Raw genomic sequence first — 14,137 nt, 5'->3', positions numbered from 1 at the left:
CTCTCATTGGGTAGTTTCACATGTTTCCAACATTAAACTTTCATTTATATTGAGGTCATCAAATCCTACTTGCATACTCAGATGCTTTCCCTTTGTTCCAGATCAAAACATGACATCATTGAACACAATTGCACTTTGGGTTTCTGATAATTACCCATAAGTTAGCATATGGAAAGCACTCCAATTGACTTCCTTTTTAAAACCTCTCTTGCTGTTTATGTCATCTGTGTATTCAAACTTGGAGTGCCACCTTGGTTTCCTTCCTCTTTGCACTTTTTCCTCTGGAATGAAGAGATCACACAGGCTGTACACCTCAGTAAGACATTTAACCTTGAGTTTACACTAGTTACCATCAGCATTCTGGGATCCAGGTAGTTTTTTTTTTCACCATAGTCAAGCTGCCATCATGTGTCCCATGACTAAAGAAATCAGTTTCCATGGTTTGATATTTTTTTCCCTTTGTAGTTGTATTCAGTTTGTACAAAATGGAAATGGTATTTTCTATTTTTATTTTTACATTTACCTTTCTACTCAAACACAATTATCTATAAAACAAATGCTTTAGCAAAGACATGGCAAATACTTACCCTTAGATACATTTAGAACCAATAATATAGTTAATCTTTGTCTTTCGTCAAAGCTATTTACACCATCAAATCCTAAACACTCATGTTAAATTTAAAAATTAAAACCAAAGACTTGGTCACCTACCTTGTGCAGATCTATATAACTTCACAAGTGACTCTGAAAGTCTAGAACATCTATATTTATTTACAGTTGAATGCAACTCAGTGAGACATATTTTCCAGAATTATGGAAGTAAGAAAATGAATACACATTAAATCGTATTTCAAGTTAATTCTTTGAAAACACCATGCCAGGTACATCAAGAAGATAAGCTCAGACATATTATTAAGGACAAGGCAGACAAAACATACTTCTGTAACTGAAAGATGAGCTACAAACCCTCAGCTGTCACAGCAGTGGTAGCATAAAAGTATCTTCCTCCAACCAGACACCCCAGAGCCCCCAGAGACTAAATCACCAATTAAAGGGTACACATGGAGCAACCCATGGCTCCAGCCTCATATGTAGCAGAGGGTGGCCTTGTCAGGCTTCAATGGAAGGAGAAGCCCTTGGTCCTATGAAGGCTTGATGATGCCCCAGTGTAGGGGAATGCCAAGGTGGGGAGGTGGGAGTGGGTGGGTGGGGGAGCACTTTCATAGAAACAGGGGGAGGCAGGGGTTTTCGGAGGGGAATTCGGGATAGGGGATAACATTTGAAATGTAAATAAAGAAAATATCCAATAAAAGAAAAAAAAAGTATCGTCCTGAGACGATTAAAAAAATATGTACTGAAGTCAGGGATAATGAGGCATTAATGAAGGTGGAGGAGGCAGTGATAGAGGATAAGAAGGATAACTGCCTGTACTCCAGGGCAACACAGGAAGCAGGACCATGTGAGCAGGCATGAGCCATGAGACTGATGACTCATATAGTAGGCATGCTATAGTAGCCAAGAAAATGAGTGCAAAAACAAGGAGGAAGCATATAAATTATTTTATGTTTTCTCCAATAAACTTATAATTCTGTAGTAGTGTGAAGAACAATTATCTTTAAAATATGTAAACATATATCACATGTATACAATGTATGCACCATACATACATGCACACACACACACACACACACACACACACACACACACACACACACACAGATGGATAGAAACAGAAAGCTTACTTCATGAACCTCCTAGAATGGATAAAGTAGCATTGAATGTTACTACTTGAGTTTTTTTTTCTGTTTGTTTGTATTGCTCAAAATATAGACTCAAATTGTTGTTTTAGATGTGTTTTATACATTTCAGAAAAAGCCATACAAAGCACCACTGAGGAAGATTTCAAATGCTGAGGACGAAATCAGGAAGAAAACCACATCCATAATAGTTTCAAGAGAAAACTAAAATAGCAAGACATAGACATAACCAAGGGGAAAGAACTCTAAGATGGAAAATGTGCAACACTAAAGAAAGAATTGAAGAGTGCACTGGAGGAGGCAGAGCAGTCCCATGGACAAGGTTCTGTAGAACTAATATTCTTTCAATGGCTGTGTTACTGAAGTGAAAGTGATCGACGGTTGGGTGTAACCATCAAGAAAACTGTAGTGAGACTTTCTCAGAACTAGGGGGACAGTCTCAAGTTAATACAGAAGTACAGATTATTCCAAATGTCCTGAAAAATACTGAAAAAAAGAAGAAATACTGGAGCTAAAATAAGACTATATTCAAACCGTTCTATAAAGCCGTAGTAACAAAACCAACAAAGTGCTGGCATCAAAAACAAATAGGAATTGTTTTTGAAAAGAAGAGAGACCTTTAGAATGAGCCCATACAATGACAAGCAGTTTGTTTTCAATAAAGATATTGTGGTAGTTTGAATATGCTTTCTTCAAGAAATGGCACTATTAGGAGGTGTGGCAATGTTGGAGTAGGTGTAGTTTTGTTAGAGGATGTGTGTCACTGTGGGGGTTTTGAGGTCCTATGATCAAGCGCCACCCAGTGTGGAATGAGACCCTGCTCCTGGCTGCATGCAGAACCCAGTCTTTTCCTAGTTGCCTTAGGATCAAGATATAGAACTCTTGGCCCCTCCAGCACCATGTCTGCTTGCATACTGCTATACTTCCTGCCATGATGACAATGGACTAAACCTCTGAATCTGTAAGCCAGGCCCAGTTATATGTTGTCTTTTCTAAGAGTTGTCTTGGTCATAGTGTCTCTTCATAGCACTGCAACTCCTAATAAAAACAGATATCAAAAACATACATTGGAGAAGAGACAGCCTTCTCAAAGCTTGTGTTGAGAAAACTTATGCACATATTAATATGCATAAGAATGGGGTTAGATCCCTATCTCTCACCATGTACAAAACTGTTCAGTGGAGCAATGAGCTTAATGTAAGACCTGATGCTTTGAAACTGTCTTTGGAAGACATTTCAAGACAGATTCATAAACAAAGACTGACTGAAAGGACACCAAACAGTCCAAAAAAAAAAAAAAAAAGCTAATACTTGACACATGAGACTGCATAAAATGGAAGTGTTTCTGTTCAGCAAAGTAAACAATTAACAGACTGGTAAGACAGCTGACAGAATTACAGAAAGTCCTGGATAAATACTTACTTAACCAGGACTTACGCTCTAAAATATACAAAGAACTCAGCAAATTAATGCTCAAAAATAAACAGAGATGCACACACAGTGTCTGCATATTGTAGAGATGCACACACAGTATCTACATACTGTAGAGATGCACACACAGTGTCTGCATACTCTAGAGATGCACACATAGCGTCTACATATTGTAGAGATGCACACACAGCATCTGCATATTGTAGAGATGCCCACACAATATCTCCATACTTTAGAGATATGTGCATATTATATCCACTGTAGTATTAATAACAATAGTCAGGATATGGAATTAATTTAAATGTCAATAAAGAGATGAACATCAAAAAATATGGTACCTAAACACAATTAGGGTCACAAAACCACAGAAAACAAGTTTATGTAATCTTCAGAAAAATGTGTAAAGCTGGAACACATTGTGTTAAAATAAGCCAGAACAAGTAAGAAAAATAACATATTTTTTCTCTTTTAAATATTGGGTGATGTCAGGAGAGGGCTAGATAAAAGACAGATAGAACAGATGGAGGAATAGATAGATGACTTCTAGACCACAGATTGGTGATGAGAGATGCTAGGTAGCTATCTATATAAATGATATAGATACATAACTACTGTTATAAGTATTGAGATAAATGGGAAAGGCTATGGAGAAGAATGACTGACAGGAAGAGGAAACTGCAATGGAGGGTTATGATGTGTGATTATTTGACAACATACAAAATTTATATGTATGTAAACATCAAAAGAAAAGACATCATTTTGTATGTTATTTTTCAAATATAAAATTAAATTTACAAAATGAAAAATGGATCTAATTGATGAAAATCAATGCAATAGCATGGGAGACAGAACTCTTCATAGTAATAGTACAAGTCTTAATAATTTATAGTAATGTGGTCATATTACTATAGCTATTCCAGATCAAAAGAGTCAGAGTAGGCTCACTATGAGACAACTCTTTGTCAGGCACACCACCTCATTTGCTATAAGGAACTCTCTTTAATGGCTAATGAGTAAAATGTGCTAATTTCAAAATTATGTATGGGCCAAACCTTTAAATCCAGCACTTAGTAGAAAGAGACTGGCAATTCAAGGCCAACTTGGTCTATGTCCAGTGTTTTAAGCTAGCCAGGTACAGATTGTGCAAGCAAGCAAATAAACAATGTTTGGGCTGAGACTGTAGCTTCATGGGAAACTCTTTGCCTAGGTTGTACAGAGCCCTGTGTTCAATCTCTACCTCCATACACAAAGCATGTTACTTTTCTTTTATAGAGAAGAAGTCTCCATTGACTTACAAGTTTGATTTTCTTGTATATACTACACCATGTTATACAATTCAGGACTTAGAACAATACTGTCTGCTAGGTGCCTGCAAAGAGATTATGCCCTGAGCACACATAAAATACAATTTCTGCCACTATTAAGAAGATGAAGGACATAGATAAAGCATAAACATAAGAAAAGCTTTTAATGTTAATCTCTAAAATACAATACTGCATATTACATTAGCTTAGATTTATTGAAATTCATCTTAAACAATTGGATTTTTTTATTATTGGTTTTTGAAAAATAAGCAATCTACAAGCTGCTTCCTTAAATCCTTCCTGCTCTTTTCAGTGTTAAACTATGACAGATAATAAATATTTATTAATTTCAATGACAGGACATACATTAAATCCTAGAAAAATCAATAAAACGATGCTCAGTAATTTCCTCCATATATTCAAGGTCTTAAAGAACCCAGATCTGTAATTAATTTAAGCAATTTTATCTAATTTGAGTTGGAGAGAAAAGTCACATGTTCACAGAATTGAGGGGTTACTTTGCGGGAAGTCATCTGTTTTAGATGAGAGTTTGTTCCTGTCCCCAGCGTAGTACTAGGGAAACAAAGCCATGGCTTACCCTTTAATATGAGATTGTGTGAGGAGTGTATATTCAATCTTTTCAAGAAATTTACTGAGTACTTTCTCTGATGAACATAGAACAGCACAGTTTCATGTGCTTGTATTATTTGTGATACAAATAATCAAATATTTTAAACCTAGAGTGTACAAGAGGACAGAAAAACATATGGAAAACATTTTCTTTAAACTTATGAGTTTTTTTTCAACACATAATAAGAGCAAAGGTGATAAAATGAAACAGTGGAAATAAAGTTTCATAAATTGTTTACAAGATAGTATGATAATATAGCAAGAGATTACATAAAATAAATCTCTTATGCCCACAATCAGAAGTAACAATGCTAGAACAAGCAGAGTAAGAAATAAACAGGAATTAAACTCACGTGTAGCACAGAGATCACCTTTTGCACCCGTTTGCTAGTGTTTTTAGCCCTTACCTGTACAGCCTGGATTTCTGTCATCCAAAATAGAGACTAACTAGAAAGGCTGTTCCTTCAAGAGCACTGACTGAAACAAAGCTCCTCCTTCCAACAGCTCCTTCCAGGCTGTCCGTGTTTATTTACACAAAAAGCCCAATGACAGGTTTCCGTAGAGACTGACAGAAAGTGGGGGTAGAAGCCCCAGAGTCTTTTCTGATAGTCAGGTATTGTGGGATTTGATGAGACAACTTACAGATTGGTTGTTCTGAAACAGGGAGGCACATCAAAATTCCTCTTAAGAAAGTGAGTGGAAGCCAACACAAAATTATTTAATTGAAAAGCTGTGTGGTGAGGTTTGCATGTGTGTGTGTGTGTGTGTGTGTGTGAATATCTTTACATACTGTGAAATGATTCTCATGGGATGAAAGTTATATACTTAAATTTAGCATGCATGTGGGATGTTGCTTATATTTCCAAAGAAAGTTTGTATCTGTGTTGTTTATAAGATTCTAATACAAGTCTTTTTTTAAAAAATTACTTAAAATTCATTGGTTTTCTACCCTTTTGCTGTTGTTGCTGTTGTAGTAATGTCAACAGTGAGAATTTTCCATTTATGAACCAAGGTCTTTGATAATGAAACATTGCTTTCTGTCATCCTTCTCTGGGACTGCAGCCTGAGCTACTCTCTCTTGGGAGCTGCCTGATAAGTTTGTGAACTTGGTATCCTACTTGGGTCCAGTGTGGTGAGTACACATAGTGGATCTTTAAGACAGTGCTTTACTAGTCATTACTGGTAACACATGAGAAAGGAGTACCTTGCTTTTTGTCCTTGTTTCTGGAATCCTGGAAGCAATTGTCCTGGGTGGATGCAACATCTGGGTTGGATTTGATGGGATGAGACTCAGAGGAGGAGGCTGATCTCGGAAAACTGATGACAAGCAGAGTTGTACAGTCTCTTTCATTGCTTTCATTTGTGAGTCCTGAAAGAGAGGGAAGGATTGACATTTTTACCTGTGGTTCTTATTACCATTTCCCACATTGGTCTTAGTCTATGATCCATTCAACTACAGACAGGTTTTCAAATGAAATTTCTTGTCCTATTTCAATGTGGTGTCTATACTTGGTTCTATGTTTGAATACCTTGTGCACAGCTGGTGTCACAGTGATAGATGGGGAGCCTAGGATGAGGGAAAGCGATACAGGCCTTAAGCAGATAAGCATGGCCACACTTCTTGCCTGATCTATCCTCACCACCTCTCTCTCCTTCCCCACCATCCCTCCTTTCCACTTCCTTCACCTCTTTCTGCAACCTGATCAGCTAAGATTTGATCAAGAATCTCACTACTGCTATACATCTGAGAGCCATTCTTGCTACCACGTGTTGCCTCTCAGGATGATGTAGAAGTGTCTTGGGCATTGTCATGAGCTATGAATGTGGTCCAATATTAATTGGATACTGTATACATAACATCGTTTTACATTGCCAAAAGTTTGGATACCCATAGAACCCCTCAAACCATGAGCCAGACTAAATCCTTCTGTATTTAAGCTATGTTTCACCAGATACTTGGTTGCATTGATAAGAAAAAGAATGAATGCAGAAAATGGATACCCAGTTATGGGTTTCTTGCTGCTATAGACCTGATCATGTTATCAATAAGCCAGGTTGAAACCTCAGGCTAGATAATTATAAGAAACTAGAAGCAAAATTTGGTAGGTGATTCTAATGAGGCAGTAGAAAACCTGTAATATTCCAGCAGAAAGGAAGTTCATGAAACCTCAGAGGACAAGAAGGACAGTGTTAGATATTGGTCAAGAGGCCACAGGTGCTTCATCCTGGCAAATACTCTGCTGTATTCTGCTTCCATAATAAAATGTACATGTGGCTGAATTAAAAAGCAGTGAACTAACTGGTTTGATGAAGAACATTTCAAGAGATAACTATCAGGTTGTGACAGGGTACTTGTCCATTGTGTTTAGTGAGATTTGTCATAAGTCTTCAAAGAAGAAAATGCAGCAGAAGAATGTGACATATACGTAGTTCAGTGAGAAAATGCCAGCATGTGTGGTTAAAGTGGTAGGCATGGGACAGACACCAAAAGAACTGCATATACCTTTTCAAGAGATTGGCACTGCTGAGGTGAAACTATACACTCTGCATGGGGACAATAGAAAGGGATATTTTGGTTAGGCCTTCATTCCTAGGAGGTTCTAGGGGAAAGAGTGCAAAGCCATTTGCAAATATAATGCTTGAGAACAGGGAACTTCCAAAGCATCTTTTTGATGGTCCTAGGGTTAGAGGGATTAAAGTATATTTTCACTTGATTAACAAATCTCTAAGTCAGAGCAATAACTCAATTCAGATGCTAAATGGAAATAAGAATGAAATAATGAAGTCATGATTTTAAACAACACACGTAAACATTAAGAGGAAGAAGAGAGTGGTCTGTATTTTTTTCTTTAAGCTGTTCTTAAGGACTTCCCTCCTGGATTTAATTCTTGGGACTATAAACGGCACCAGGACCACTTGTCTAACATTTTGGTTCAGTTCTTTGTTGACAGTCTAGATGGATCCTACCAGAGACCATGGTCCTACATTCATCATCAGAATTATTGTCATCCTCTTTCTAACCACGCTCCACAAGGAAGAGCCTCTAACTGAACAAGCCTGCTTCTGATGCTATCAGTGTTGTGTTTACACAGGGCCAGGAAAAACAAGGACCTGATAGCACAGCCCATTATGCTGTCATCATCCTTTGGTTACACCAAAGCTTCAGGTAACTATTTACTTTGAAGTTTACTATAACACTATCACACTAACTAGAGTATGAGAGGATGTGTAGCATGCCTTCCTCTGTCTCTAGTTCCTCTGGATCTAGAAGAGAACTCGTCTCTTCTCATGTAAGCCTTGGTTTATCCTTTCCTTCCTTCTCTGAAACCGTTTCTCCCATTTTTTGTACCCTCCACTCTTGAAGTTGGGAATTTTGCAGCTAAAATGCCCAATTTTTCAGTATGCTTCCATGGTAGCTGAATAAACAATAAATTTTCTGAAAACCCAGAATTGATTTGTAAATGTTGAGAGTTTTTTTTTTTTGTTGTTTTGTTTTGTTTCTTTTGGTATAATAAACTGACACTTCATTCACTAGAAAGAACAGTGAGGACAAAGTTAGAATGGTAAAATATTCTCACAGTATTTATGTGATAGTTCAGTTTATGTGAACATGAGACACAGAATATCTAAAAGGTCAAAGGGGAGTGAAAAATGTCTCATATAAACATGATAGAGAATGGAGAAGAGCAATTCTTTTAAATGGTGGTTTTTGTCCATTATAGATTGATATAGCCTTTCCACCCGGATTTAGAGCTATAGCTTTTAAACTTTATTTGTATCTTGCTTGATATTTCTTAAAATCAATCCCTAATAATGTGAAATGCCTTTTTATAGTTCTATGTACCAAAAAAAGGTGACAGAATATTAAAGGTTACAGACAAAATTCTCTTCACACAAAAGCAATCTTACCTTATTCACTGCTAACACTAATGGATAAGCTTTCTGAGGTTTTCCATGTGACAGGCAATATTCCCATCAATTTAGTTTTTATGCATATAACTCTCAAATCACCTTTAAAATCTAAGTGCTGTGGCTGACCTCTATGAAGCATAGCACTGGGAAGGTCTGAACATAGCCAATCAACAAAAGTGATTACTTAAACACAGGGGTACTTTCCCTGGAGACTTTCAACTCTCAGAGCCTCAGAATAATACAGGCTATGGCAGGATATGGGCTCACTGCACAGGAGTGCACACGAGAGTGATGAATAATGGGACAAGGGCACAGAACTAAAGGAGAAGAAACCTCTCTGCAGCAGCTCTGAGTTCTGTGACATAAACCCATTTCTAACAAATAGAGTGTTTTATGGCTCTGAGATTTGGTGGTACTATAAGTGCTTGCAATTTCCAGATTCAGTTTCTATTATTCTATTACCTTGTGAATCAGAAAGTCTTATTTTTTGATTTGTTTGTTATATTTGATACAGGAACAAAGGTCATGTCTGATTTCAGTAATGCTCAACATAATAGCATATCACAAAAGGTATTTGAAAACTATGTAACAACTGATAAACTAAATAATTATCTATCATCGAATCAGGGAGAACATATAAGGGAAAAATAATTCAATGGCCATAAATAATAACATCTTATAAGTTGGGAGACTGCCTTGGGAACTTGAGGACTCAGTGTCTTCTTGGGATATAATACATTTTTTTTCCAGAGAAAGTGGAACAAAGACAGGATAGTCTTTAAGTGTGAATTGTATGTTCCTCTTGTTTTTTTCTTTTTACCAGATCTACACAATCCCCAAGTCTTTTGTAAAAAGAGGTTCATGTGCTATGTGAGGCAAAGGTCGTTGGAAAATGATAAATTAAAATTTTATAAAACTAATCTTGGTAAAATGAATTATGCCTGACCTACTCCATAAAATGAAAACCAGGCCACTTTGAATTAACAAATATCAATAACTTGAATAAATTAATAAATAGCCTTTCCAAAAAAACTATGTTGAGGAGATATCTACTTAACTATTTGAATATTAATTTGTTTCAGAGTTCCAAACATTACAAAGAAACATCATTAATAATCAGGTTATCTACTTTCTAATTTCTCTGTTATGACACAGTCTACATACAATGTCTGAGATGTCACATATGTCAGCTGTGAAGATGTGTGGATCATAACAATGTGGAGAAATGTGCTAAAGAGAGACAGAGTCATATCCCCGAAACAGCAGAATTTAGACTGGTTTTCAAACCTACCACACAGTGCCAGGTGTATTGTATAGTGTCAAAATATGCACACAGTATTAGATTTCCTAAAGTGTGAAATCTGAAGATCTCCAAAAGGGAACGAATCTTACCTGTTCCACAACAAAACCCAGTTCAAATTGGGTAATTAGAAGGCAATTTCCTTTTTTACAAATCCTCTGAGTTCATATCATGAACTATTAAAAATATAAGTCCACAAATGCAATGGTTTCCCTGTTCAGTATTATTGATAGCATAATCACTAAACAGTGGTCATAGCATAGACAGTTCTTGACAGAGGGTGGAGCACTTTAAGTTTAACCAAGATGATTTTGAGAATTACAGGTCTATGGAGAAAATAATATTGTGTATGAGGTTAGCAGGAGTCTGAATTGAATGTGCAAAGGCATGTTAATAACTTCTTAATTCAACTGAAGTGTGCATAAATTACACAGAGATAGACAAATGTTTATAATACAAATAAATAAGCAGGCAACATGTACCTAAGGTCTAGATCTACATGTGTATTACATACATAACAACCACGCAATGTGTATATATACAGACTATTTCTCTGTCTCTTCAATAAGTGGAGGGTGAAATGTGAGGTACATTCAAGTGTTCTTTGCAGCCATCTACCACATATTTCTTAAAAAACAATTACATCTAAAATTTTGATATTTATTATTTTACTTAACCTATTGCCATAAATACTTTAAATATTTTTATGTGCCTGGGAAATTAATACTTATAGACAAAATATATTTTATTAGTAATTTTATGTTTGGACTAGTGTTCCAAAATATGACTATACAATATATATGAAGCTTTATATTCTCTCTTATTGACATAATTATTGCTACATGTAATATTCTTGTGCACATTTCCAAGTTCTCTAATGTTAGGAGCAGTTCCAGGGCATAGGCATTTAAGACACATTTTACCAACTCAATGTCAGTGGTTCCTTCCATTCTCTTTGTACTCATTCATCCAGAGTTAATACACAATGGCATGAATTTCGCATTAAGTAAGTTTATCCATGGTATTATGAAATAAATAAATCAGTGAGATAAAAGAAAAATGAAGTCATAAATTCACAGAGTTTATTCAGTTTACTGAGGCAGAAATAAAAAACAAGGAGAACTTGGAGTCCAAAGATGACATGGAACAGTTGGGAGTTCTATACCAGTTTTGTGCAGAAAGTCTAAAATTGCAGTGGATAATCACAGGCAGTAGCAAACGTATCCCATGTTACTGAAACCAACATTGCAATGGCTCCTGGATGTGAACTTACCCTGTCAAGAGCTGCTTTCTCAAGTTCATTTTTGGCTACAGCTAGCTTTTGTTCCAGTTCAGTGAGCTGTTGGGCCTGTAACAGAAAAGAAAGGCAGTAAACCTTTCAGTAAAAAAAAAATTCAGTAAATTTTTCCTTCACTGCAAATGAATAAAAGAAAAAGAATATAGTCTGTTAGTTTAATTTTCATATTATAAATATAAAGTCACACAGTCATTTGATATGTATGCAAAAACAGCATGATCTGAGTAAATGAGGACTGAAGTCGCATGGGTTAGACTTTGTAAAGACTAACTCAAAATTTTCTTATTTGTAAGTCCTCTCTCTTACTGGAGATGTTTCTAATTCTGAGGGACTGAACGGTATCACCATGACTGGCTGTGATGATGCCTGACTGTCCATTTGACTTTTAATGTTTTATGTGGTGATAGAGCAACTGAGAATTTTAGAATTAAGTTTAAATAAAGTACCCTGTCTCGCTGTCTGTCTTTTTATAAAATATAAATATCACACAAACACTCCATGTGAAGCTACCATCTCCAAATCACTAGGACAGAAAAATGTACTCTCCCCAAACCAAGTCGAGCCTTAAAATGGACACTCTAACCTAGAGAGGTATACAGACATGATTCACAAGGGCTGCCCAGGCTACAATATTTTGTTGTGTTGTTACAGTAACATTAATATAGCAATGTCTGGTCTTTCTCTTTTTAAGTTATCCTAGCTCATCTCTTCATTTCTTCAAATGTTGTAACGGGACTCTTCAGTGAAAGTAACAGTAACTTCTTATTTGAAAGACGTATATTCTAAACAACACCAAGCTAACAGCCATCCAAACTAGCCTATACACAGAAGACCTGGCAAGTGAGAGCATGTTTCTTTCTGACTTTTTGCCTGCTCTTGGGACTCTTTTCCTGCTTTATGTTGCCTTGTTCAGCCTCAATATGAAGGCTTTTCCCTTGTCTTACTGAATCTTGTTTTGTTATGCTTGGTTGGTGTCTCTTGGATGCCTGCTATTTTCTGAAGGGAAACGGAGGGGAAGAAGATAGACCTGGGAGAGAGGAAAAGCATGGTGGGGGATCTGGGAGGAATGAATGGAGAAGAAACTGTGGTCAGGATGTATTGTATAAGAGAAGAATCTATTTTCAGTGAAAAGAAAAATGTTTATTTTAATCTTGCCCTAGCTATATGATCTTGGACAAAACAGCTGACTCTTTTAACCAAAGGCAACAACAGGGTTTTTTTTTTCTTTTGTCATAAACTGTCACTGAATAAGGAACATGAAGGTTAGAGAGGTTTATTACCAACAAATACATAGTATCTGTACTACTTCAGCTTGTGATTTTCTGAGTATATTCCTTTCAGTCTGTTGTGGTTTATATTAAGTGCAAGAAAAATTACATGTTTTTTTTTTCTTTTCAATTTGTGTTAGTAATGCTGCCCTCTTATTCCCTATGGGAATTAATTCAATTATATCCATATACAAACAGTAGGGACCTTGTAACACATACTAAACACAGATTGTGAGTACTGACTATATAATGAAGAAAAAATGTTGAAGACAAAATCCTTCCCTATCTGTACTTGTATAATGTGGGTTAGTGACAGCCATTACTAAGAAAATGAAGCTAAAAGATAAAATAGGGAAGAATATAGTAATCACTGTCCCTAAGCTGGAGAAATGGCTTATTGTTGTGAAAACTTATTATTACTTTTAGAGGACTTAAGTTCAGTTCCTTTTAACCATCTAAGCTTGTTCACAACAGCTTGTGTCTCTAGTTCCACGAGACCCAATGGCTGCTCCTGTCCTGGACAGGAACATGCACACACCCATATAAAGGTACACACACACACACACACACACACACACACACAGAATTTTAAAGTTAAAATTTTTAAAAAATAAAATTAAGAAAAAATCATTCGTGTCTTTGGTCCTATCAAGAGAGTGTTTACATTCTTGATTCTGAATGAGCTCTTGCAGCTTTCCTTGTTCATTGGAATACAGGCAAGTACTTAAGAAACCGGACATGAGATGGACATATCAAACTACCTGTTGGAGTGGAGTAGGCCTCATTATGTCTCCATGAAGAAGTCAAATTAATATTAAACTTGAAATATATAATCATGCATGTACCTAGCCAACATCACTGGTTTCCTTCCAATCCATGTGTGCTTGTAATATATCTATAAATATATTGTAATATATCAAAAATATACTCCTGGTTGATGCTTTCAGCCTTTGGGTGTAGATGGTGTCACAGTGCAGCCTATTGCTATAGATGAGATTTATTATGACAGCTCTTCTGATGAACAGAAACTTCTTCTGATGAGAAGAAGCAAATCATGAACTGGATGCTTAAGACTTCCAATGTAAATAGCCATTTTGCTTTTTAAGCAACCTAAGTTTGTTTACATAAAACACATAGTAATCAAGAGATAAGTAATGAAACAGGAGAGTGGAGGAGGGCCAGATATGGCAGTACTTTATCTGTCATACAAATATATACTTTTAGAGCGTTAAGAAATA

At 36.2% G+C, this 14,137-nt stretch overlaps 1 protein-coding gene across 5 annotated transcripts in view; it reads right to left on the bottom strand.

Moving 5' to 3' along the window:
• Positions 1 to 14,137, bottom strand: part of Luzp2 (leucine zipper protein 2) — a 356,272-nt gene that overhangs the window by 41,300 nt on the left and 300,835 nt on the right. For all 5 annotated transcript variants that reach the window (XM_034524880.2, XM_076935101.1, XM_034524889.2 and 2 more), the window contains exons 8-9: positions 11,608 to 11,682; positions 6,327 to 6,491 (exon numbers count right to left, since the gene is read on the bottom strand). In XM_034524880.2, the coding sequence (XP_034380771.1) occupies positions 6,327 to 6,491; positions 11,608 to 11,682 (240 nt within the window). The remainder of the gene's footprint in view (positions 1 to 6,326; positions 6,492 to 11,607; positions 11,683 to 14,137) is intronic.

This window comes from Arvicanthis niloticus, chromosome 1 (assembly GCF_011762505.2).
Source record: "Arvicanthis niloticus isolate mArvNil1 chromosome 1, mArvNil1.pat.X, whole genome shotgun sequence".
NCBI lineage: Eukaryota > Metazoa > Chordata > Mammalia > Rodentia > Muridae > Arvicanthis > Arvicanthis niloticus.
This window is presented reverse-complemented; position numbering and strand designations above follow the sequence as displayed.